At 31.5% G+C, this 26,310-nt stretch overlaps 3 protein-coding genes across 4 annotated transcripts in view; 1 reads left to right on the top strand and 2 right to left on the bottom strand.

Moving 5' to 3' along the window:
• Positions 1–17,484, bottom strand: part of LOC128390312 (high affinity cationic amino acid transporter 1-like) — a 67,391-nt gene extending 49,907 nt beyond the window's left edge. Inside the window, exons 1-6 of the mRNA XM_053350006.1 lie at positions 17,025–17,484; positions 16,833–16,952; positions 16,394–16,710; positions 16,051–16,188; positions 15,705–15,917; positions 13,270–14,269 (exon numbers count right to left, since the gene is read on the bottom strand). Coding sequence (XP_053205981.1) covers positions 13,270–14,269; positions 15,705–15,917; positions 16,051–16,188; positions 16,394–16,710; positions 16,833–16,952; positions 17,025–17,142 — 1,906 coding nt within the window. The 5' untranslated portion in view covers positions 17,143–17,484. The remainder of the gene's footprint in view (positions 1–13,269; positions 14,270–15,704; positions 15,918–16,050; positions 16,189–16,393; positions 16,711–16,832; positions 16,953–17,024) is intronic.
• Positions 17,485–18,033: 549 nt separating this feature from the next.
• Positions 18,034–20,249, top strand: LOC128390329 (uncharacterized). The gene is made up of 6 exons (XM_053350039.1): positions 18,034–18,424; positions 18,543–18,623; positions 18,701–18,792; positions 18,912–19,188; positions 19,289–19,512; positions 19,590–20,249. The coding sequence occupies exons 1-6, from the start codon at positions 18,337–18,339 to the stop codon at positions 19,968–19,970; spliced, it is 1,143 nt and encodes a 380-aa protein (XP_053206014.1). The 5' UTR covers positions 18,034–18,336; the 3' UTR covers positions 19,971–20,249.
• Positions 20,250–20,467: 218 nt separating this feature from the next.
• On the bottom strand, positions 20,468–26,266 carry LOC128390306 (ATP-binding cassette sub-family C member 3-like). Of its 2 annotated transcripts, XM_053349999.1 has the most exons (11): positions 25,993–26,266; positions 25,736–25,912; positions 25,551–25,670; positions 25,352–25,483; positions 24,977–25,108; positions 24,290–24,787; positions 23,766–24,227; positions 23,537–23,683; positions 21,902–23,476; positions 21,410–21,838; positions 20,468–21,347 (listed from the first exon to the last, which is right to left on the bottom strand). In XM_053349999.1, the coding sequence occupies exons 1-11, from the start codon at positions 26,026–26,028 to the stop codon at positions 20,568–20,570; spliced, it is 4,488 nt and encodes a 1,495-aa protein (XP_053205974.1). In that variant the 5' UTR covers positions 26,029–26,266; the 3' UTR covers positions 20,468–20,567. The 2 variants fall into 2 exon arrangements, with proteins under 2 accessions (XP_053205974.1, XP_053205975.1); XM_053350000.1 differs by lacking the exons at positions 25,352–25,483; positions 25,551–25,670; positions 25,736–25,912; positions 25,993–26,266 and adding an exon at positions 25,175–25,193.
• Between the last annotated feature and the right edge of the window lie 44 nt (positions 26,267–26,310).

The raw sequence follows: 26,310 nt of genomic DNA, 5'->3' as shown, positions 1-26,310 counted from the left end.
TTGTTCTAGAATTTTCTTTTGTTTAAATTTACTTAATCAAGTTAATTGTTTCATCTCATCTCATTAATCATCTCAATTACTCTAAATTGTTACAATTTTTTGTTTAATTAATCATTTTGATTAAAAGAGTAAAATAGCTTCAGCTATATATTAGTCTTACCCTCTTAAGTGTCAACTTAAACGGAAGTGACTATTAATCATCTTCAAGTGCTTTTTCTCGCCATTTTTCATCTTAATCATCATTTGATTAACTTTCTCTCTCAATTAAAAAAGCCAAATTTTATCATCATTGTCATCATTATCCTCGAAATGGATAAAAATCAATCAACTTCACCTACACCTCTTAGTGTATCATCGGCTCATCATCGTGCTCAACAACATTTTTACCGTTCTCTTTGTGAAAGTGAAAGTGAAGAAGAAACTGAAATTATCAATTATCGACCTGGTCCCCCTGGAAAACCACCTACAACTGAATTTCCCTGTTACCTTATTAGAACTGATTCTCCTGTTAATCCCTCTAAGGATCTCCAAATAAAAACTGTTAACTTTGACTCTCCGATTGTTCATCAACCCTCAACTAGAAAACGTTCCATCTCCATCGAATCTTTAGATTCAAATTGTTCATCTCACCCAAAGAAAATAACCCTCAGAACCAACATGGAAAAAGGTAATGTCGTAAATCGTCCAAGTACTTCTTATTTCATGCCATCAACTAGTTACCCTGAAAAATACCCGAAACCGAATCAATATCCCTTCGTTTACCCCAATAAATTTCCAGCTCCTCTTCCTGCCGATTTACCTAAACATCTCTCAATTGAAAAATTTCGTGAAGTTCAACAATTAGTTAGATCAAAGCGTGAGAACTTTAAAAACATTAGAATCAAATATGAAAAAATGATTCGTGAGAAAATTTATCTTAACCTTTACCAAGATAATTCAATCTACTCGATTCCTCTCCCCAAGATACCTAAAGGTATTTCTAAAGCTTCCGTCTCCCATGATGAATTAATCAATTTCATCGAAAAGATTAGATGTTCATTTTGTGAACAAATTTGTCTCATTCCCGTCGAATGTGATTTTTGCAAGAATTGGTACTGTACCAATTGTATTATCTTTATACAAAATCTAATTGCAATTTTACAATTAAGTCCACCCTCGAAACCAAATAAATTCATTTGTCTTTTCCCTTCTTGTTTAAAAAGATTTTCATCCATAGATGATTATCCAACATATAGTTCGATCTCCCACTCGAAAACTTACATTGATTATCGAAATTGTAAGTTTAATTGTCGATACACTATGTGTTCTAAAGCGATCAGTCCCAACCTTCTAAATCAACACGAATCTGAATGTCGTCTTGGACTTTTCAGAGAAGAAGTAGATTTAGAATCTAACCCAAATTTCCACTATGGTTCCTCAGTAAAGGAATTAACTTCTATTCTTCCAAAAAGACTAATCAATTTCATCCCTCCTCATATTAGATCAGCTCCAACTCCCCAAGTTATTTATTCTTCCCATGAGTTCAATTCAGAACAAAAGTTCGAACTTTATGCTTGTTTGTTATTAAACAAGGAAGAAAATCCTGAAGACCCTCGACTATCAGATATAGCGATCAGATCCCACACTAATCTAAGATTAGGCTTTTGGACAACTTTTTTAAAATCCAAAGATCCCACTCTTCCTCTCTCCGAAGAAGAAGAATTTACTCAACAAATAGGATTCCCACCGATCAATAAATATGATCCTGCTCCTCTCGTCTCCCACCACTTATTACTCAGGAAAAAATCCCCGCATTCCTCATTATTTAATCAATGATTCCGAGGAATGGCTGAAATTAACTGAAGGAAAGTTCGACTACGATCTTCCATGTTCTCCCCTTAGATTATCTCCTGACGTTGGTGCTCGTGTTAATCCCTATACTGCGATTAACCCACTTCTTCGTGTTACTGAAGAAGAAAAAGAAAACATTAAAATGAACATTAAAAAATGGTTCCCATTCTCACTCCGAGAATTAATTACTCAAGAAAATTTTCCAACAACATTGAACCCGAACCGAGCGACTTATCGAGAAAACCGTCGCAACAAGGCTACAACCATTTTCAATCATCTCTGCAGCCAACAACTCGAAGAGTTAACCCCTCGACATCAAGAATTTCTTGATGCGAATATTAAAATTCATCCTCATCCCTCGAACGTATATTCGGTTCATGCTGCTTACGTTCGAATTGAAAAATTAAATAAAGAATATGTAAAAACTTTGGTTCCTCATCCCATTTGGATCGTCATCATTGACGGAAATTGTGAAATAGTCTACGAGACTTTCATTCAATATAAACATATTGACCAAATGGACACACGATTTCATGGCCTGAACAAAACCGATTTAAAATTCGGAAAACATATTAGTTCAGTTAGAGACCAAGTTCTAACTTATATGGCCTGCGCTAAACAAATTGTTGGTGCAAATTTACTCCTGTTTTTCCAAGGACTTCAACTCAGCCCTTCGGAAATTGACCATCTCCGACCAAAATTTCGAGATGTAACCATTTACTTTTCCCCATATAGAACCAGTCCCGCCTCATTGTCCCTCATCGCTTTTCTATTATTCGCCGGTTATACAATCCGAGCAAAGCCACACTCTCCCGCAATCGAAGCTATAACTTCCATGAGAGTTTACATGTCGTTTTGGCAAGAAATTGAAAGAAAAGTTGAAATTGTTGGCCGAGGAATACATAATCAAACCATCAAAGATTATGTTCGAAACGGAAAAGTTTCAAAACTTCATCAACAATTCTGTGAATTTGTCGATGCTGGTAAAACCCAATGGCCCTCAGATTGGTCATATTATTATCATCACAAATCCGTCCCAGAATTTCATTCATTCAATTGTGTCACACCATCAGGCACTTCATCATCATCTTCATCATCATCAACTTCATCAAATCACTCTAGTGATATTACCGTTATTGGAACTGAAATTGATAAAAATGCTTCTTTTCCTTTAACTTCAGTAACCCAATTAATGGAAAAATATAAAGACTTTCCATCCTCATCAAAATCATCTTCATCAAATTCATCCCCAATTAACCCAAAAGAAGATTTTATCACCGCTGCCGCTCGTGTAATCTTGGAAAATTTACCAGACCCTCCATCATCCCTCGAAAATAATCCCTCTCCGGAAACAACTCAAGGAAAACCCGGAAATTCATCATCCAAATCAACCTCACCAAATTCCAATCGCATCTCTACGGAAACCCTAAAGATGTATCTCAGTCAAAGTGCTGGGGACTGAAAGGATAGAAATTCTGAACATCATCAGTGTTTCGAATCGATGACAATTAACAATTTGTTGTTTTAATTAGTCTTCGAATTTCCTTAAATTTGTAAATTTCCATCGTGACAATTAGTTAATTGCGCGTCCAAGCCTTTGTGCTTTTCTTTTATTTTATTTTTCTAATTGTTTAATTTTCTAAATTTTCATTAATAATTACAACAATTTAAACTCTATGTTAGACCTCCTACAACTATAGTTGTATATTGGTTGTAAAGTTAATTGTAATTTCCATTGTTGCAATTAACCAATTATAATGATTAATATCCTTAATCATAGTTGTTTAATTGTTAACTAATTAATAATATCCCTCATTTAACCAATTATGTTACTCTAATTCTATATCTAGAGATATATGAATTCAATTTAATTTTCATTTTTAATTGTTACAATTAGTTAATTTTCATTTAAATTGTTAACCCAAATCTCTTCATTTTTAAGTTCACTACAAATGAACCAAAAGTAAGAGACCGAATTTCTTCTATCTCTTTCTTTTTACTTTCTTTTATTTTAGGTATTAACCTTAAAAGCTTCAAGCTTAGTAACAGGTTAACCAATTTCTTATCTTCATCTTTATCTTTAACCATATTCACAATTGGTTTTCTTTTGTTCAACTTAACCCTTACTCATTATTAACTTTATCATTTTAATGATTTAGATTAATTTTGTTTCCCCCATTTAATTTTCCCTAATTTCTTTTCCCCAAATTAATTGTACTTCCCCCAATGTTAATTTTGTTCTCTAGAACAATTCTCCATCTCCCTCTTTAGTGTTTAGTTAACTTTCAACAAATGCTCATCTAAAAATTCTTAATTAAAATTCATTTGTGAAATTAATTGTTTTAATTTTAAAATCAATAGATTTAAGTGAGTACTTGATTCAGTGATTAACACAATCAATTAGTGATCCTAAACGATCTTGTTCTTCGGTTATGTGGGACCGAAAATCTTCAAATTGAGGTTAAATTCCTTCCAAGTCTTTAGGCTTATCCGAGTAAAAACTCATCATCGTCTTTATTAAGACAATTCATCAAAATTCCAAATTCTACCCCACATGATGAATCGCCTGAAGATGAAATAGATGAAAAAAACAGAAAAGAAAAAAAAGTCTACCCAAATTTCTGAAAATGTCAACAAGTTCTAAGAATTCAAGTTAACAGAACAATTAAGATGAACTTATTCAACTTCTTATCTTAGAATTTTCTTATAACTAAACAGACTTTCAATATGGAAATATTATAATAGAACAACTTTATCATCAGGATTAGAATTTAATTGTGAAATTTTATCTGAAATTTCTCAAGAAATAATTGATTACATTCTACCTTCGTCATCATTACGATTATTACACATGAACTTCCATAAGTATTATTACAATTCTTTTACCTCTAATACATTTCATCACTTTTTTTTTCTTTTTTTTCTCTATTTCGAAATATTTTTGCAATAGAGAATGAGAACATTATCTTCATTAGAATCGCGAACGAAATTATTTTACTCGAACATCATTATTTTTATCTTTCTCTTTTTTCTTCTTTTTTTTCTGGGAATTTATCTGATTTCAAATTGCAATTTATTCTATTCGTTTAACACCAAGGATACATTACACTCTGAATCTCGTTTAGAAACATCTAATGTACATGAAGTATGAAATTACATTAATACTATTCTAATATTATCCCCAAATTGGAATGAAAATATTTTTCAGTTCATGGGAAAAAATGATAGCTTCTTTTGCATTCAATCTTACACCATCTCTCTCTCTCTCTTCTCACTTCTTCATCATTCTGTCATGTATCGTTATCTGATCAATGTCAAGGATCCAAAGAGTTGAACGAGAAGAGAGAGAGAGGAAAAAGTTTTCTCCTTCAATCTGAACTTTTCTTAGCTCATCTCAGAATCAATCAAGTTCAAAAAAGTATCTTGAGTTGATTAGTTCCTGGAACTTTCAACTATTAACCAATTCGATCATGAAAACGATTGAGCATATACACTATTTAAAACGTAATACTATTATATTAATAGCATCGATTTTATCAAAATGTATTCAATTAATTTTCATCTGATAGGTAAATTGAATTTCCAATAAAAATGAGTCCACGCTAATATCAAATTCAACAGCAATGATCTTATTGATGGAAGGGTCATGATGAATAAATGATAATAATTAGAAGATGAAAATTTCTTACCATCTTGATAATGTTCATCATCTGAATATCATTTTCATGGTGAAAAATTAATCAATTAAATTATATTTGCATTCTCATACCATAGATAAATATATTCTTCAGATAATTATTATTATTATATTATAATACTTTGTACATTCCATTAGATGAGAAATATAATCAAGTCACTATCAAGATTAATTGGTGTCAAAAAATAATCACTTTCATTAATAATCATAAATATAATGGTTATGAATACCAATAATTAATAACAATGATGAAGGTTAAAGTTTAATCATTATCATTATCAAGTAATTAATTTACACATTAGCTTAATTGAAGAGAGGAAAACTGTTCGGTATAAAAAGGATCCGATCATTTATTGAGATGTAAAAGAAAAATAAATAAAAAACTCAGAGAATTTCAGATTCTAGGAGGAAGAAAAAAATCAAGAGTAATCAGAGTGAATGATCATGAATCTTCATGCTAATCAGTGTGTCGCATATCAAGAGCACCCTTAGATAGCTTGTCAATTGAATCTTCGCATTTACAAAATAGAAAATTTTAATGAAACAAATTGTATAGAACATCAAAACTCTAAAGTTATTTAAAATAGGATAGCAGAGGATAAAATGTGGAAATTCTTGCTGAATCTTTCCGAATTTTTTGAAATAGGTATCAATCGAAAGCTCTCGGTGAGCTGAATCGAATCAGAATCTTTATTATCCTTCCATCTCATAACTCGTTTCATTTAATACTATTCAGTTTTCTTGATTGTTATCAACTACTAATTATAGATAATTATGATCATATGGTTAGTTAATTAACGGAAAGGATTTATATTCAGCGTATAGCAATTGTCGCTTATCGTTGTATACTCTTGTTGTTGTCATGATTTCAATGGCAAAAGTTTATTGAGCAAGAGGAAATCAATCTGATTAGTTGAATATAATTTCACTCTGGTAAAAAAATTGAAAATCTGAATTTTATGTATCAAATTTCAATGATAAAGATTAAATTACCATGTAAACTATTAATAGCAATAATTTTGAAACGTTTTTTTTTTCATATGAATGATTGACTCTTAATGTTCAAACTCATTATATTAACTATTAATACTTTACTGATTAACATGTTTACAATCAGCTGCAATGAAACTCACACAAGCAAAATTTTAAAGCAGTTATAATTGTCACAATTAAATACTCTGATAGTTTTAATTGGAAAATCAATTTTATTTCGTTGATTCTTTTTGACATTATTTACTTCAAGTATTCATAGTTTCGCAGTTTTCATCATTTAGAAAGCAATAATAACTGAATTATTTCAATGATTTCAATGAATTATTAAGGTAATCCAATAGCATTTGAGTTGAGCCAAGATTCATAAGCATACCTGAATCTTTCATGACACTTTGAACATGACTGGAAGACCGACTTCGAATATATGAAATTCAGAGATTTCTGTCTTTCCATGAAAAAAGAAAATGCTAAAACAACTCTCTCTCCCCCTCTCTTTCTCTATCATATACACAAACGAGACAGATCATCTTAGCAAACATTTCATCTCGAAACTCACCCTGACAGGTACAACGATCTAGTCAAAAATTGGTCTCATCTTCCAATCTTTTCTCACTGTTTTTTATCTTCATGTTAAGAGTTGATTGAAGTAGAAAATTGAATATACATGAAAATGTAGAGCATATCATAAGAACTGAAGATGTAGATAATTCAGTCAAAATGGATTGACAGAATTGCCATGATAATGAAACAGAGAAAAATGTCTCATTTATTTTGATAAATATTCATCTTTATAAATGAGATATTCTCTGAGTTATTAAATAACTTTTGATGAAATTTCACAATTCATCATCATGGTAATAATATTTCTCCCACCAAAAAAAAAGAAGAGGTTCATTAATTATCTTTGATTCAATTGATCAACAATCAAAAAATATCTAAACAAACTTGACAACAACTGAATAATAAATTAGCATGAACCTCTTTTCCTAATCAGAAAGCTACTTAAAAATGAATTTCATGGTAACTAATCATCATCATGAACATTATTTTGCATTTGATTTATTACTTCACAGGTTGATTAACAATCTAATCAAGCACAAATATATTATATGAAAATGGATCAAAATCACTACCTGAATTACATGAAAAAGAGAAAAAGTTACCTTTAGAACTTTTTTCTTCTTCTTCTCAACCTAATAACAGAACGTTCCCAGAAACAAAACCCCATGGAAACCATGGAAACCGCAATTATATTTGACTTCCAAAGGTGAGAAGAGACTTTTTCACCTTTTCCATTATTATGATAATTTTGTCTATCGGATTAGAAAAGAAAAATGTTCTCGCCATTTTGTGTATTAAGTGAAGGTATGATTACATGATACCCAAGAGTTATTATTACAAAATTCTCTATTTTTTATAATAATAAAATTCAGTAAAAAAAAGGGGTTCAGGTAATGTTCATTTCTTAATGATTTCATGATGGTAATGAGCATAATCATAGTTTCTCAATTCGTTTCAAAGTTAATTGCAAATCATATTCTTGGAATTTTTTTCACTCAAAATTTTTCCAAAACATTCAACTGGAAAATTAAGATAGTAAACATGATAAATGTGAAGTTTAATAAATTCCAACTGATTGATATCATTTTCTCACATGAGATAAAGAGAGGGAGAGAAACTTTTCCGTTTCCGTTGTGTTTTTCCTTCGAATTCATTAGAACTAATAAAATTATCTCTCATCAACTTCTCTCTTATATATAAATAAAAGAATTCGTTATACTCGATTTTCTTATGTATTTTTTTTTCGTTCAAAATGCTGAATGGATGTTACTCGAAATATTAACTTTCGAATTTTCTTTTTAATCTTTGTCCTTTCAATTGGCTTATTTACGGAAATGATCAGATGAACTTTCACCTTTTGTTAGATTAAATATGATTGTGATTTATGACAAAATCAATTATAGATAAGTGAATCTGATTGGATTACTGTGATAGGTAAATTGATTAGTCCATTAATGTCAAGGCTCATCAATTGAATGACAAAATTGACTTTTTAACATCAATTAAGATATGAAATATAAACAGTTGAATATCAATTGACTTATGATAATAAACCGACATTGATAATCTCATAATCACCAAACAAGCAAAAAAAAAAATCTAATCTCAAGGTACATTGGCTCATGAATAAAGTCATCTTCAGGGTTATACTCTACATCTATTTAAGTTGACCAAATATAAATTCATATTAGAGATTATAATTTGCATCAAAGTATTATAATAACACTTAGTGCTCAACATTTTCTCGGTGATTATATGATAATCATAATGAGAATTCATGTCATTTCTGAAACATGAGCAAATCAAGATGGCGAGTTGATTCAGAATGGAATGAAATTTTCATCTCGAATCTTATCAACCATTTATATACAATTTTATCCAAGGAAATGTTACAATGATATGATAATAATATGAGTATAATGCTAGAATACATAAGAATATCTTATCATGATATGTAAATGTTAATCAAACAAAAAACTTGATCGACTTGAAGTACAATGATAATTTTTCTGTGAATACCTTCAAATACTTTATCCAAATGAAATGTTTTCGTCAATGTAAATGAGTAAAAAGGTTTCATCTCTCTCTCTCTCTCTCTCTCTCTCTCTCTCTCTCTCTCTCTCTCTCTCTCTCTCTCTATCTATCTATCTATCTATCTCTTTCTGTTTGTATTCACCATTTATCATGATTATTGTTTGGATATTTTTAAAACCGATAAAGTAAAATGTAATATTTACAATCTCATTTAAATCAATCAATTCTTCAGTTTATTTTATTCATTTGAATTACTTTTATTGTTGATTATCAGCATCGTCGTCAAATCTAAATGGCAATTGTAACTTTGTAAATCATTGAAAGTTAGAACACAGATTAATCAGTATCCAAGCTAATCAGTGGACTTTAATTTTGCTTCTTTTTCCTACTCATTAACAATGACTACTAATTAATACCCAAAAGACAATCAGTTCAATGAAATACCAGCCAATTAATCACAAAGATAACAACAAGTAACTGTACATTCAACTCGATACAAATTGCTAAAACTAATCCTGTCTCTTTCTACACGTACAAATAAACTAATTTTTACTCAACACAATTTCAACGTATATGGATAAATTGATTAACTCCAATTAATTATAATAGCTTTCCATTGATTTTCTTGATTAAACATAATCAAGTCTTCGTTTATTGTAAATATTATTTTACAAAAACAAAACAACGATTGAAATTTGCATAAATAACTTTCTTATTATGAGTGGTATTGGCAATTGCTTAATACACTAATCATCCTGATGTTTATTAATCATTTTACCGTAAAAAAGTTTCATTATTGAGTCAATTTGATTGCACACGAGAAAGTCATGTGTAATAAAGGGATAGTGATTAAATATATTAGACTAATTGTTGTTTACTTGTGATAAGTGGTCCAAACACTCAAACGATTTACTGATGCTTTATGATTATATGAAAAAGTTGATTATGAGATTTAGTTGATGAGAACAGTAAGAGTCAATGAGGCATCGAATCGAGAAGTGTACAATTAGTAGTAATATTATATTGAAAGAATAAGAAAAAAGAAAAAGTTTCGCATCTTCATTCCAATTAGTGGAACCAATCAAGATTCACTCATCTTTACAACTCTTTCACTCTCAGAATTGTTGAGCTTTATGTCTGAATAAGAGTAAGACCAATAGATGGTCGATCAATGAGAAGCAAAAAGTTCATTCCAACATAAATATCTGAATATTGACTCTCAGTCTCTGTCTGGCTCTCTCTCTCTCTCTCTCTCTCTCTCTCTCTCAACTTTTAATGAACATCTCATGAGATTTAATATATTCCTCTAATTGTCATTTATATTGTCAAACTTTCTTTGGTGTTATGTTCACCTTTGCGTCCAGTATGTGTTATTATTATTATATATCTTTTACTTTTCTCTTTGACTTGTTATTTGTCTCAAACTATTAGTCTTATTAGCGATACTTTGAATATCTTCTTCTTCAAGTTGTAAGTAAATCTATTGGTATCGAAGCCAAATTACATTTCAATAATCTATTGAACCAATTTCGAACATCGAAAGTGCATCAATTCATTTCTATCTTCTAAGTGATTCTTGTTGATTGTATTACAAACGTTTTCAGTATAAATATATTCTTACACCTTTTCTATTCTGATTATCATCACGATTTCATGATAATCATGTTCATCCAATCATTTATTCATGTACACATATAAACACACATAAAACTACGTAATATAAATTTTCCAGGTCAATCAATAGGAATCATCAGGTTGAATGAAAAAAATAACAATAATGATGAGAGACAATCATTATTTTCCTTCAATTTGTATTATATATACATTTGTATTACATTAAAGTTGATCATTATTACTATCATGAAAATGAACATTTGGTTCATCATTATGCCTGTAAAACTATTAATACATGGAAACTAATGAAATTCATTGGAGCTTCAACAATCAGAGCATGGATTCATTAATCGTATTGAACAATAAAAGCAATTAAACAATTACACCTTTGTTTACATGATTTAATCTCTTATTTTCCAGCTCATTTCAGGGTGAAAAGGAAGAGCAAGTTTTTTAAATCTAAAAGGATTATCAGAACTTACTGATATTCCAAGATAATAACTTGATAATGTTTGAAAATAAGACTAATTGAATTTTCGATTCAAGGTAAAAATATCAGAACTTTCTGAATCATCATGTATGTACACATATTCTGATAAACAATGAGCACAATTCATCGTATTCACATTTAAATCAACAAAATTTTTACATGTCAAGTATTTCCATTGAATATTTGAAATATTCCAGTAAATCTTTACCTTTTATGACAATAGCTTATTGTCAATGTGTTGCATGATAAATATTCATGCATGTTGATCATGAAGATGAGGATAAAATTTGAAACAATATTAATAATATTTACATACATTAATTTACATTGTAACATGAGCTTTAACAGAAACCAATGGAAATGTTTTCCAAAGACAATACTAAACAATTGTCATTGTTTCAATTTACCTTCAATTTTTAGTCATACTTTGTAATTAACCTGTCAACCAGATATAAAACTCCCATTTTCCTCCATGATTTTATCATGATAATATCACTTCAATGTTAATCCTGAATCTCCTCTACCATTATTTGCATTGTTCATTCAAGTATCATTACAATATCAATATTTTCGTGAATCTGTCAACTTGAAAACTTTAAATTATTATCATCTGAAAAGTAATTCTTGTATTCAATTTTATTGTCGTTCCAAAATGAAACTCTGTTTCCAGGATATGTATATATAAACTTTCAGGGTGGTTGTTATAAAAAAACAACTGAATGATACATAATTTTATGTCACCTCAAGTGATGAGACAAATTACAGTTCTCTCAGTTTTTTTACAGAGTAAATTTTTGATTTTTGTACTATTCATTCAGGAAAATCAGATATCATCAACTTGTGATGAAATATCAAGTTCTGTGGAGTAATATTTGGTTGAAAGGTGAAGTTTTTATGCTCCCATAGCGATGATACCATCATGGTTTAGTATGATACATGATGAAAGGGAAATAAGATCTTGTATTGATAAGTTTCAAGGTAAATGAAAGTTTTTGATATAAAAAATATTTTCTGTCAAAATTTTAGACATTAACTTTTTCCCTGTTGGTTATAAAATTGTTGATCTTTCATTGATTTTTCCATCAATTCTGGATTGATGTATTTTCTCAAGGTCAAAGGGATTCCAAAAATACAGATTAACATTTGATCAAGTGAAAAATAAGCTGAAAAAATGATGATGATGATGATGATGATTGGGTTTACCAGTTTGTGGACAATAATGATGATCAAGTTGTGAGATTCATCATCTATGTGATGGAGAGGGTTATTGATAGTTGTATTGTCAAGTTTAAAGGTTAAAACAAGAGGGAAAAAAATTCATTCTCATCGATTTCAAGAGTTAACATAAGTATCATGTGAAGTATTGAAAAATTGAAGTTCCAAGTGTGAAGTATCAGTTGGAGTGGGATTGAGAGCGTGGCAATGAGAAAAAGATTCATTCAGTTTCTTTTTTCTTCTTCTCAAGAATCGGAAAGTCGTTTACTATTAAATCATTACGGAATCTTTTCAATTTCAAATGGATTGGAATAGGATAGATATGGAAAGAGAGAAAAGATTCATTTAAGAATGAAAGAGATTTTCAGATGAGATCAGCAGAAAAAAAGAGAAAAAACTATAAAAAGGTCAAAAAGAAAAAAAAATTGATAGAAAATCTTCTGAATGGATTCTCTTTATTATTTCCATTGTTAGATAATAGGTTTTCTCCATTTTCGCTACAATACTTATCCTGATAGACTTTTAGCCAGAAGCTTTTACTTTTTATCATTTCAATTTTTATTCATCACTTTCAAATGATTTCTGATCATCACCATGATTGCTATTCTGATTTACTTTTATCTTTAACAGACATCAACATGATACCATTCATGTGTTACATTTAGAATCAGATATCGAAACTAATCAAAATGAAAGTATTACTTTTTATTCATTAAACATTGATGAAGATAACGGTTTTTATTTTCTGATAACTTATTTACTCAATGGTAATAATTTATATAATATAAATCTCTGTGGATTATTTATTAATATGTATATAATTGTTTCCACTTACCAGAAACTTTTTGAGCACTTTTTTCATTAGGTGAGTTATCATACTCCTTATGGTTATTCTTGGTGGTAGTATTATCATCAACACTAATTCCTAATCCTGTAGATTCTTGTGCAACAAGTGACCTTGATTCTGATAAATTTACTTCATTTGGTATCGATGTGATAAACTTATTCTCAGATAATAAGTTAACGGTCATTTCTTTAGGTTTATCCGTAGTTCCATACATTTTGGCTCCTTTGATGAAGGTTCGATTCGGCTTGAGGCAAGGTCGACCCATACAAAGGTCACATTTATTGGTATCACAGGTAAAAGCACGATGAGTAATTAAACAATCACTAAATGAACGAGGTAAAAGGTTATGAGGATGAGAAAGTTGCTTTTCATGATTATCGTTAGCACGAGACATTTTCCCTCTATTAATTGATGAACAAGTTTGATAATTTTTAATCATTAACTGTCGATTAATTAAATCAATAGATGATCCATTGTAATAGTTGGAATTAAGTTGATGATGATGATTTGAACATTCGAGACATTGGTTTAAATGATTAGTCTCAGTAGCCATGGTCAAGGCTGTTGTCGCTGGTGAAATTGATGCTGATGATAATGCTGATGAATCGTTGACAGAATCGCTGTTGATTAGTTCACTTGATTCAATTGCAAGTTGCTCAGATAAACCGTAGCGAAGTGATAGAATCGCTATGGAGACAAACATGTAAGATAACAGGGAGCCCATTCCAAGCCATAGGAATAGGGTTGAACTTTGAACCGTTAAGGCAACGATGGATGATAATAGGAGGGCGAAAAGAGTGGCAATGGTTGTGGTTCCTTTGGTTGAATTGTATGCTGACAGTTTACCCGGAAGTAAACCATCCGAGGACATGGTGAATATTAAACGAGAGAGACCCAATAGAGTGGCGATGATTGATGCATAGAGACCACTTGTTGCTCCGATGATGACAAGATACTTCATTGAATCATACCCACGAATTGTGAATGTCTATAAATGCCAAGAATAAAGACAAAAATTGAGTTAATAGCCTGTGAAAAGAAAGTAGATTTTCTCATCCATCTTAGATTTTTCTTATTATTATTGAATGAATTTCATTGAAACGCCAAAGTTTTATCAAGTTCACACACAATTTTCTGTCATTTTCACGAGAGTTCAATGAGTGTTGATCAATCTATTTGGTCCATTGATTGTGGTCAATTAATAATATTGTCAGATTAGTCGATCAGGGGATGAGAGATTTACAATCCAAAATAATGAGAGAAATGTTGGTGAAAAAAAAAGAAAATGATAACCATTTGTGTCATTTTTTTCTATTCTCATCCTTTCGTTTTCTCTTAAAGATTATGCTACTGGTAACAATTTTCTCTTCTAATAATATGAGATTTACTCTTTCATCTCATCATCTTCACATCGTCTTGCGAAAAATATTTTCATTCCTGATTCGTATATATAAGTTACATTATCTTTTTGTTTTCTCTTTTCGATTTTTCCTTCTTCTTTATCAATATAACAATTTCGAGTGAAAATCATTGAACCAATCATCCGGATTATTTTTCTCCTCTTCAATATCTTTCTCATTGTATATCAAAAGTGCGAAAGGAAGATGAGAGAGAGAGAGAGAGAGAGAGAGAGAAAAGTAAAGGTGAAAATATCTTCTCTTCCTATTAATAAATCTTTCTTTCTTTTAAATCAAGAAAAGCGATGATACTAAGCAATGAAATCTTTTCATGCTTAACCTTAACTCCTTCATGTCATTGGAAACCAAAAAAACTTACCAGCATCATCGTTGTTACTAAAATCCTGAGTAAAAAAAAGTAACAGCATCGATAACAATTGTAATATTTAAAATGATAATCATTCTTTACTATTCATATATATTCAGCTTTCTCATGTTATTCATTTCATTGGTAAATCATATCTGAATATTTTTGTTCATATTCGCTTGCGTTATCCTTATACATTTAAAGATATTCTCAACTCCCAGTGATCGAGTATCCAATCCTCTATTTCTTTTACTTTCTGAGCAGATTGGATTCGATAACATTTTAAATATTCAGCAATAGAAATAGAGAATAAAAATCTCAATGATATAAATTGAAAATCGATTGATTATAGTCTCTCTTTGTCTCGATTTCTTTATTTTTTTTTGGAAAATTATCTTTTCATCAAACTAATAGATTTGATTTAGAAAACCTCAGTTTACTTATTATTAATATTTCGATATCGACGAAATGAGTCAAAAGATTATCAATATCAACTAGAAAACTACTTATCCAATTTGCTACGATATTTTTGTCAGATAACATGTCAATTTGATACGAATCATTTGTGGTAATATATTCGGTGATATATTTTTCTCTCCTTAATATTTTCACAGTTTTTAAATGGAAAAACTATTTATTCTCAATCATTAGAAACTTACCTGTATAATTGGCGCATTATCATTCATTAACGAATAGGGAACGAGTAGGGTTATTGCAACCGAAGAGGAAAAACAGGCCACAAGTCCAAGTAGAAAAGCTAAACTAATACCAACAGGCACAATACGAATACGATGTGAGGTTTCTCCGGCTATACTCGCGATTATATCATATCCATGGAACGCAAAAAAACACAATGAGGCAGCCGAGAAAATCTGTATAAAAATAGAAAATAATATTCGGAGAAAAAGTTAATGACAATGAGAATGGAGTTAATGAAATATATTGATAAGTGGAAAATGATAAGGTAATAAAAGGATAAAAATTGGAAAAGAAAATTGTAATTACCCCATTGACACCGTTGGGGAAAAATCCAGCCCCTGCAGTCCAGTTTTCAGGGTCCATATCAGACAGTGCGACCATAACAATACCAGCGATGACCATTGAACAAACGAAGACCAAAACATTGTTTATTAGACAGGATAACTGATAATGGAACAAAAATTCATTCAATTATTGAGTAGATTTAAAGTGGCTCAGAACGAACGAGCGGATAATTTTAGGGAATCAATTCGTTAGTCGAGTTATAAAATTTGGTTCGATGAAACTTGTACATAAGTAAAACTTTCATCTTCGATGTTGATTTGCCTACTGATCGATAATTTTTTCAAAGTAATATTTAATTGATTACCTTCAAATCTAAGTAAAGTAAGGCTCCAGCGGAGATGATTATAATTGCAGAGGAAAGGTCAAGAGAGTGACCCTCGAATCCAGGTAAAATTGAGAAAGATGAAGTTTGTATGTGAAAAATATTGGTCAGTGTTCCATTAGTTATATTATTAAGGTATGAAGTTAATGATTTAGCTGCTAGAGAACTGGCTATTGAATATTCAAATATCATGGACCATCCAATGAAAAAAGCCCATATCTCACCGAGAGTAGCATAGAGATAAACATAACTTGGACCACCTTCAGGGAATCTGCTTGAAAGCTCAGAATAGCAAAGACCTTGAGAAAAATGGCAAACAGAGAAAAAGAGAATTTATCAAAACAAAACAAAATCAATATTAATTTATCATCATCATTATCAGAGGAATAGCAAAAAAAAATATGAACTTTCTGTTACTCACCTCCGAGACACGAGGCCACTGCGGCAATCAGGAAACTAAGGACAACTGAAGGTCCAGTTTCATGTTTAGCAGCATGAGCAAGCAAAGTGAATATACCGGTTCCAATGGTGGTTGATAATCCTAATCAATTAAAGATAAAATAATGTAACATACAGATAGAGAAAGAGAGATACCAAATGAATGGATACTCACCAAGACACGTTATGTCAATGATGAAAAGATTTCGAGTCATCTTAATGTCACTTCCTTCCTGGAAAGTGTTCTTACGCCTTCCAAAGACTTTGAATACTCCAATAAAAGAATCGCTCATTGGTACATTTATGAAGCTTCACATGAGTATCAATCATAAATTCAATTCAAAACAATTTTCGAGCAAAAGCTTTACGAAATTGACGAAGACGCAAACGAATTTTAAAAGTATTAACGATCCAATGTTCGAGCTTTCATAATATTCAAAGAGTTTATGAATAATATTATTTCAATAGATGGAAAATATATTAACATTTACGAACTTTTATCCTCATTGATTTAGATTCTTTTTTGTCTTCATTCATTTGAAAATCAATTTACTAGAAAATTTCGAGCATCGAGCAAATTTTATCCGATTGATATGTTCAAAGTTTGATCTTTCACACTGAGATAAAGACTTAAGTTACTTGATACTCTTATGGATTGAAACTAACATCGAGTTGATTTAATTTCTTGAAAAGAGTTGATTACGCATGTGAATGTTTCACCTGGTAGTAAATTCTAATACTCAATTGTTATGATTGAGAAAAACAAATTTCTATGCTCAAGATCATTGGTGACATCTAAAAGATGATCAAGTTATTAATTGTTAGTAGAGTTTCACTCTGAATTTAACTCAACGAATGGAAACTCAACTCGAACAAGTGAAAACTTTGGAGTCGCATTCTCATTGCCGAGGAAAATCAACTCGAAGTTTCAACTTTGAACTCGATTTTCTCTAAAGTTCTTGGTGGATCTGAGAAAATGTAATACACGTGTAAATTTGGGCTTCATTTCTGTGACCTTGCGAGTACACAAAGTCATAAGTACTGAATGAAAAGGTCACATTTTTAGCCCTTAAATGATCATTTCCTTTACAGAATCAAAATTGGAGCCATGAATTGTCATCACCATGGCAACGAAAACCCAAAAAGGGAAAACCCTGAAAGGGGAAAAATTTACTTTCCTTTCTGCTTGTTTACATTTATTGTTTTCTTAATTATTATTTTGACAGTTGATTTATTAATTATTTATTCTCATTTTAAATTTATTTATCTATTTATTATGTTACTGCAATTCTGGTGAATTGATTCATCTCTATTAAGTTAAATATGAATATTCAATTGTGATCTTTTTCTTTCTCTTTCTCTTTCTATCTCTTCTGGTTCTTCTCATTCAACTTGTAACCTTTTCTCAAAACAATGGACTCATTTTCCTCTGTCAGTGGTAATCTATTTGTCTAATTTGTGTTCAATTACTGGTTAATTTGGTAATCATGACTTTCGATAAACTACCAAATGAAATACTTGACATTATTGTATCTAAAATCTCTCTGGTTTCCGATGTCCTCAGTTTAAGCACCGGTAATTATCTAATCAATTTTGTCTGTTTCTTTAAAATTTTGTACAAATTGTAATGATGATTCTTGTATTGTAATTATTTAAATTTTTCTCTCTCTCTCTTTCCGTGTAAATTTTACAGTTTGCAGGCGATTGTATCACTTGGCTTGTTCGAGACTTTCACAAGTTAACTATTTGATTTATGTCTCTCCAGAGGAACATGGTAAATTGATCTTTTCATCTAGCTAATTGTCAATTTATTATCTTACAATTACTATATGAGACTATTTGTTTCTTTAGGTGAGACAATAATCAAGAAAGATGCATTATTTTACCAGACAAGAGATCGTAATAGTTTAATGTCTTATGTGAAAAATTTACCACGATTAAAGGTTAGTTAATTTGTGTTTACCTTTATTGATTATTTATCTATATATTGTTAATAATATTTCCAATTGGTAATTCTAATTTTTTTCAATACATTTTCTCTCATCAAACCTCATAAAAAAAGGTATTGGAAATTCATGATGCCTGTGGACCCGCTGCCTACATTTTAAGGGACATTTTCGCTTGTCGACCTGATGTGATCGGTGTTTGGTTTAATTATCCATTTCCCTCGAAGCTTAATCGTCATGCAGTTTCAACTGCAGTTATTGAGAGCATGAGGTCGGACAGTGGTGAAGAAAATGATTATCGTCAATTGATAATCGAAACTGTTTGTAAGGAGCTTTGGGTTGTTTTACCTCAAATGGAAAACATCAAACGATTACACATTGAGTACTATAGAGGTAAACAATTAGTTGATTGTCTCAGAAATTTCCGTATTCTTTTCTCTTCTTGATTTGATCAATCGATTTTAATTTTCTCTTGAAATCTTTTTCATTTCAGCTGATACTCTTGTTGGATACAATGGGCTACCTTTTTCTAACATTGAGATGCTGGAAATCGCCGTACTTGGTATTACGAATTATTATAATCAACATTACATGCTACTCATTGACAATTGTCCATCTTTGAAAAGTTTGTTCCTTTCTTTTATCCACTGTAAGGAGTTTCAAGTTGTGGACCATTCGAAAAATTTTAACCTGGAAGATATTGTCCTCGAATATGAAGTAAGTGTATCGATTTGATGAAGAAATCGTTAACTTGTAAACGATAATTTAAATGTTTGACCTTTTCTCTTCAATAGGATGAATCAATTCAGTCATGGAGCTCTCTTGGATCTTTTTTGCATAAATATCCGAACATAAAATCAATCGCTATTCGAGGAAACTGTGCATTTAATGATTGCCATATTCGTCAGCTTATTTATTATTGGAAAAGATTGGAGATAGTTGATGTTCGTGGTTGCGATATTAACAAAAATTCTGAAGAGTTTGTTGAAAAATTTAATTCAATGCATCGTGGGGAACACCAATCAAATTTATCTATGGACCAATCTCAAAATCTTACCATGATCGAATTAATTATCGAGCCAATTGTAAAGGAATCGATTTTATGGCCAATATATTCCACAAATCATTCGCCAATATCCCACTATTTCTTGAACCGATTCCTAAGAATCAGGTAACCGAAAAACCGAATGAGACACAATCGAATGAGAAAGAAACAAGTAATCTCAAATAAGTTCATTTTCAAACTGAGTATTTACACACTCATAAACTTCGAGGCAAAGTTACAAACAACCTTGTGATCGATCAATTAATTTATTACATGACGATGGAGAAAAAATGATCTAAGTTCAATATACACTGATAATCTTAACAATAAGCATTGTTATTAAGAATGACAGTTGACAATTCAATTTGTGATATGAAAAAGTTTTATAATAAAAATTATCTATCGGTAATTTTAAACTTGTTGTACTTGATCAGTTTCAATGAGCAATTTATCATTGAAATTTTCTCATTCACATTTCTATTAATACTTGATGGTAATACACTATAAGTATTATAAGCCAGGTCGCACTTTTCGATAGTGATTATCCTAATTTAATCAACTTGAATTCGTTATTAATCATTTACATGTCATTCGATTCAACGAGAAAAAGTAGACACAGAGTAATAGTTTGGATCTTTATCAATTGCTTCTTATTTATTGAACTAATGAACTTCAAACGAATTCATGATATTATTTCAATTGGAACCACAAAAGTTCATTGTGATGCTCAGATTAATTTAGCTTCTTTTACCATTGAATAAAAGATTGATTCTGGTTTAGACAATAGATTGGAAGGTTTATCGAATTCAACAATCTCTCCATCGGACATAACTATTATCTTATCATAATCCATGATGGTATTAAGACGATGAGCGATAGTTACAATTGTACAGTCATTGAATTCACGACGAATCGTTTCTTGTATATATTCATCCGTTTCTACATCAACGGCTGCTGTTGCTTCATCGAGTATAAGAATTTTAGTTTTTCTCAAAAGAGCTCGAGTTAAACAGACCAATTGCCTTTGACCGACACTTAGATTTTCACCTCCCTCAGCGATTGGATGGTCAAGTCCTTGTTCCAGTGATGAAACAAACTCTTTGAGACCTGATAATTCAATGGATCTCCAGATTTCTTGGTCATTAAATTTCTCGAATGGATCAAAATTTACTCTTAGAGATGCGGAAAATAGAACTGGGTCTTGTGGAATTATCGTCAATCGTGATCGTAAATCGTGAAGACCAAGTGATGATATATCCTTATTGTCGATAAGAATTGTTCCTTCAACTGGTTCGATTAGTCTAAATAGTGCCAATGTGAATGACGATTTACCAGCGCCCGTTCGGCCAACGATTCCAACCTTTTCATTTGGATTTATTGTACAGTCGATTTGTTTCAAGACTAAATCAAGACCAGGACGATAACGAGTAGAATAGTTTCTCAAGGTAATCTTTCCATTTTCAGGCCATGATTTTCTCGGTCGATTGCTGTGATTTACCCATGAAGCCTGAAGAAACATTGGCACGAGTTGAAATTTCTAATTGAAATGCTGAGTCTTTTAATTCTTACCTCTGATTTAGTTTTAGTAAACTCTAAGCATCTTTCAATGGAAACAATATTGTTCTCGATATTAGAAAATGAAGTCATAAAAAGATTGAGAATTGATGTTATTTGAAGTGCGTAACTTAGAGCTAAACCAGTTGATCCCGCAGTCGATGAGCCTCGAGATATAACAGCCGCAAACGCAACACAGGTCACGATCAAGTTACCCAAAAGTTCAAGTCTAATCGAAAGCCATCTAGAAGCACCAATGTTCAAGAATAATGATGAATGGTTCATATCAACTCGACGGTAACACTCATGAATAAAACGTTCTGATGCAGCATAGGATCGAATCACTGTCGAACCCGTTACTGTCTCAGAAAAATGCGAATAGATCGGTGATCGTGTAATTGACTCTATGCGACGTAACTGTCGAGATGATGCAATGTAAAATTTCTGGAAAATGGGAAAAGAGATCAGTTAAAGTTCAGAGTTCGAAGGACAAAAATTGATACTCACCTGAACGAAGCAATAAAATATTCCAACAACTATTATCCCAACTGCTAGATAAATACTCTGAGTGCAAATACCGACAATTGAGATGGCAAGACGGCAACAATGGTTGAAAAAACCTCGAAAGTTCAAAGTGATCGTTGTATCAGCATTATCAATATCTTTTGTGAATCTGTTGAGAATCCTTCCCATGGGTGTTGTATCATAAAAGCTCATTGGTGCTCGAATTATTTTATTCAACATTTCGCTATGAATCCAAGCAGCTCCACTTAGGAATCCTAATGCAATGATCTGTGCGTTGATTAAAATGATCAACGATCCACCCATACCAAGAGCAGCATAGACGCTTAGACGATAAAGTCTAGATGAGAAATCAGCGGCTGCCGTTGGGTCTTCAGTCCAATCGGTCAACCAAAGAGTGTAACCAAAGTTCAAGATGCTCGAGATAACGTACAATATAAATGTGATCACCATAGAGACTAAACCAACCGCCTGGAAGAATTCAAAATAAACTCGGAAAGCAACTGATCCCGTTTCTGCTGTTTCGATAGCGATAATTTTGTGCTTTTCTTTGTTAACATTTTCTGATTGGTCTTTGAACTTTTCGATCTTCATTGAGTTTGATCTATCAATCGATATTTCATTGGATGTTTGTGTACTTTGGCGGCTTATACTTCGACTTAGAGCTCCAATTGATAGCGTTCGATCCAATGATAGTCGTGCTTCTAATGCTGACTTTACACTGGATTTCATTTGGTTTATCTTTTCAGGATCTTCATCCAATTGATCTTGAGCCTCTGATTCTGCTAAATATTGAACAATAAAGTCATAGAATTGACCCTTTTTGGACATAAGTTCGTCGTATTTTCCAGTCTCATATACTGATCCATCTTTCATCACAATTATCTCATCGACTTGAGGTAAAAATGTAATACGATGAGTTACCAGAATACGAGTCTTATTTTTCAATAAACCGTTTGGACCAATGACTTTATCAAACAACGAAGAAGCGACATGAGCATCGACGGCTGACAGTGGATCATCTAGAAGATAAATATCAGAATTTGCATAGACAGCTCGAGCAATACTAATGCGTTGTTTTTGTCCACCACTTAGATTGATTCCTCTTTCACCGATTTCAGTTAAATCTCCACCAGGTAACATCTTTAGATCAGGTACAAGAGAACAAGCGTTAACAACGAATTCATATTTTTCACTTCGAAAAGATTGACCAAAGACAATATTCTGTCGAAATGTAGCATTTTGCAACCAAGCTGTTTGTGGTACATAAGCGATTCGTCCAGAAACATTGACCATCCCTTTCCGCTTGTACAAATTTCCAAGAAGAGCAGCTAAAAGTGACGATTTACCAGAACCTATTGGTCCTACAATTGCGACCAATTTACCTCTTCCAATGGTCAAATTAATGTTCCTCAGTACTGAATCTTCATCTTTAGACCAACTGAAAGTAGAATCTACAAAAGTAACTGGATATTCATGATTCTTTTCATGAGCAACTGAATCAAAGTCAAGTTCATCTCCTTGCAAATATTTGTTGATTCGCCTTAAAGATATGATACACTGAAAGAAAAATTGTCAATCAATCACTCAATTAACAAATAGACTCTAATTGATATTTACATTTGCTCCATAAGAAACCACCATCGGTAAATGGGTTAAAGGTACTCTTAGTATATTAATTAGAGCGATTGTAACGAAAGCTTTATTAGCGTCCAGGACATTTGATGAATCGGTTAAAATATAAGTTGCAAAGCAAACAAGTGACACCTAATAAATGAATCACGACAACGATAGATGATGAATAATATTCATTGATTGAGTATGCAAAAGGAGGAGAAACATTACTTACACCAAACGGAGCAAAATTAGCGATGAAATTAATGACTGCGTGCCAAATCGCTTGCCTTTTGAGCCAGAATAGTTCCCGTGCTCGAATATCTGAGACCATGTCTTCGAAAGCTCCTTCCCATGCATAGAGTTTCAATACTTTGATCCCATTTAGTATTTCGGACATTGTTTTGGCTCTTTTATCTTTCTCGAGCATCACTTTGGCCTGATAATTTTTAACCAATGTACGAATGTATCCATTGATTGGAACCAAAGTTGCCATGAATGCCAGTCCAGCGAGAGAGGAAACAAGTCCAATTTGAAAGCGAAGAAGGATAATCGTGATAATTATCTGAATAGGTGCTGACCAAAGGACGTTTATGGTATTGATATAATCAGTAATTCGCTGGGTGTCAACTGCCATTATATTAACAATCTCTCCAGTAGTGTAATCCCGTCGCCCTAAGCCAGAAAGTCGTAAACTCTGAAAAAAGTATCATTAAGTATTAATAATGAAGAAATAAAATCTTCTTTTTCGCAAATTACCTTATGATAAATTGCAGATATAAGAGCTGATCTCATTCTCATAGATACTGTTTGAATCCAGAACTCATGTTGAGAATCGAGCATCGATTCCATAAAAGCCGAAATAAACATTCCACCAGCTAAGAGATAACCTCTCCATGATGGATCATCCGATTTGATGAAAGTTAACAATAAATCAAGAAGCTGTGGACTTACAAATGCAATTAAAATTAGAAAAAGCTTAAAGAAAACACAAGCAATCAAATAAGGCCAAAAGTTTATCAACAACAAACGTAATAAATTGTTGGTGCTAATATTTGCATTTGATTGTTTGCTCTTTGACGATGATTGTAATAGCTTTTCAAACGATCCTTGAATCAGGTGAGTTTTATTTTCATCAGGTAATTCCCATAGATCAGATTGGGTGATCGTTTTTCTGAATCCAAGAAGAGCCATAGAATCATACCAAATGAATAGTAATTGGGACACAATTGAGGTTTTAGTGAAATTATCAGATGACTAGAAGACAATTAAAAATAGTTAAATGGCTTAATTACTCAATTAAAGGTTGCTCTTTAGCTTTTAAATCAACAAAGAGTAAATAATTTACTACTCAATTACAATACAGTACAAGATTTTGTTTATCAAATCAGTTAATTTGATTATTAGATAGTTTTAATTACTCTCGGTTGATCTTTACAAACTTACATTGAAACCTCCTTTACGATCAATGTCCACATCATCAGCGAAACAATTAAAGATCCAAATGACCAATACCAAGGCCAATTGTGTACTTTTCAAGAGAAAATCTGACCGTGAAAATGTCCAAGATCGTGAGTTCTATCATAAGAAATTGATTTAAACAGCGAAAATTAATTCGTTGTTTCGTTTGAATCGCAACTTTACCTTATTTGGTTATTTTTTGTGAGAAACATAACCAAAGATGTTGATCGACTTTTTCATCTCAATTTCAAATTAATCAAGAATGAATCTGAATCTTTAGATTAACTGAATAAATAATAACTCAATGGACATAGTTTCATATGGTTTTGTAACGAAAATGTTATGAAATTTATAACTCACAAAGTTGGAATCAATTAAAACCCAATAATAAGCAGAAAATTGAACAACCATTAGAATCCAGTAGAAGAAAAGTAATCCGGAAGTATGAACACCGTTACGTTTGTAGAAATAGAGTAAAACTGTAGCGATAATCTATCGTATCGAACACAGAAAGATGCAAATTAGAAAATTATCTCAATTGAAACACTTGATTACTTACAAAAGATGAAAGTCTTATTATCGGTGAAAAATATTCATAAGGAAAAGACGATTCACTTTTGATGGTGAACGAAATGACCACTTCATAAACGGCCGATGAGGTTAAGATAATACAGAATAGCTAATTAAAGAGAAAACAGAATTAGTCGATATGAGCGATTTTTTAGATTTGATCTTTAACCGAACCAATTTAATATAAAGTCGCCAAGTCCAAATGAGAGGGGGTTTCGGATTACGAAGGGTAAACGTGATTGCGAATGGAAAGGAAAATATCAAGATGACCGATGGAATCCAAAGTAGTCCAGTCTCGACGAAACAAGGTGACAACACTGGATGACCAGTGTTCCAGGATAATGAATTGTTCTAACGTTATAATTAGGGTTGGAATAAAAAAGAATATCAATTAGAAAGATTAAAACAATTAAATTGTGAACTTCGCTTACCCAAAATTCATGACCACAATATGATTGTAATAACATTTTATTAATAACAATTCACCAAATGTATGAATAGTAATGAGTTTATTAGTTGTTTACTATCGAAAGATAATCAAGACTTCTGTTCAGAGTTTTTACATTTTATCATCTTTTTCATGGGTAATAATATAATCTAATCAAATCTGTTGAGTGTTAACAGCAAAACTGAAGCAATTTAGTCTTAATTGAGAAGATTTTCCTTCATGATTAATCAAGTAGGTTCTATGAGATCTGAATTAGTCGGATTATGAGTTCGAAAATATCGGAAATTGAATGAGACTAAAT

This window comes from Panonychus citri, unplaced genomic scaffold (assembly GCF_014898815.1).
Source record: "Panonychus citri isolate SS breed McGregor unplaced genomic scaffold, ASM1489881v1 Contig00118, whole genome shotgun sequence".
Lineage (NCBI taxonomy): Eukaryota > Metazoa > Arthropoda > Arachnida > Trombidiformes > Tetranychidae > Panonychus > Panonychus citri.
The sequence above is the reverse complement of the archived record's forward strand: the minus strand, read 5'-3'. Positions and strand labels throughout refer to the sequence as shown.

Coding starts and splice junctions, on each gene's coding strand:
- LOC128390329 (XM_053350039.1), top strand. CDS start 18,337: ATGACTTTCGATAAACTACCAAATGAAATACTTGACATTATTGTATCT. Junction 19,189..19,288: donor ACACATTGAGTACTATAGAG/GTAAACAATTAG, acceptor TTTTCATTTCAG/CTGATACTCTTGTTGGATAC. Junction 19,513..19,589: donor ATATTGTCCTCGAATATGAA/GTAAGTGTATCG, acceptor TCTCTTCAATAG/GATGAATCAATTCAGTCATG.
- LOC128390306 (XM_053349999.1), bottom strand. CDS start 26,028: ATGTTATTACAATCATATTGTGGTCATGAATTTTGG. Junction 24,228..24,289: donor TATCTGCAATTTATCATAAG/GTAATTTGCGAA, acceptor TACTTTTTTCAG/AGTTTACGACTTTCTGGCTT. Junction 23,684..23,765: donor CTAATTTTGCTCCGTTTGGT/GTAAGTAATGTT, acceptor TTCATTTATTAG/GTGTCACTTGTTTGCTTTGC.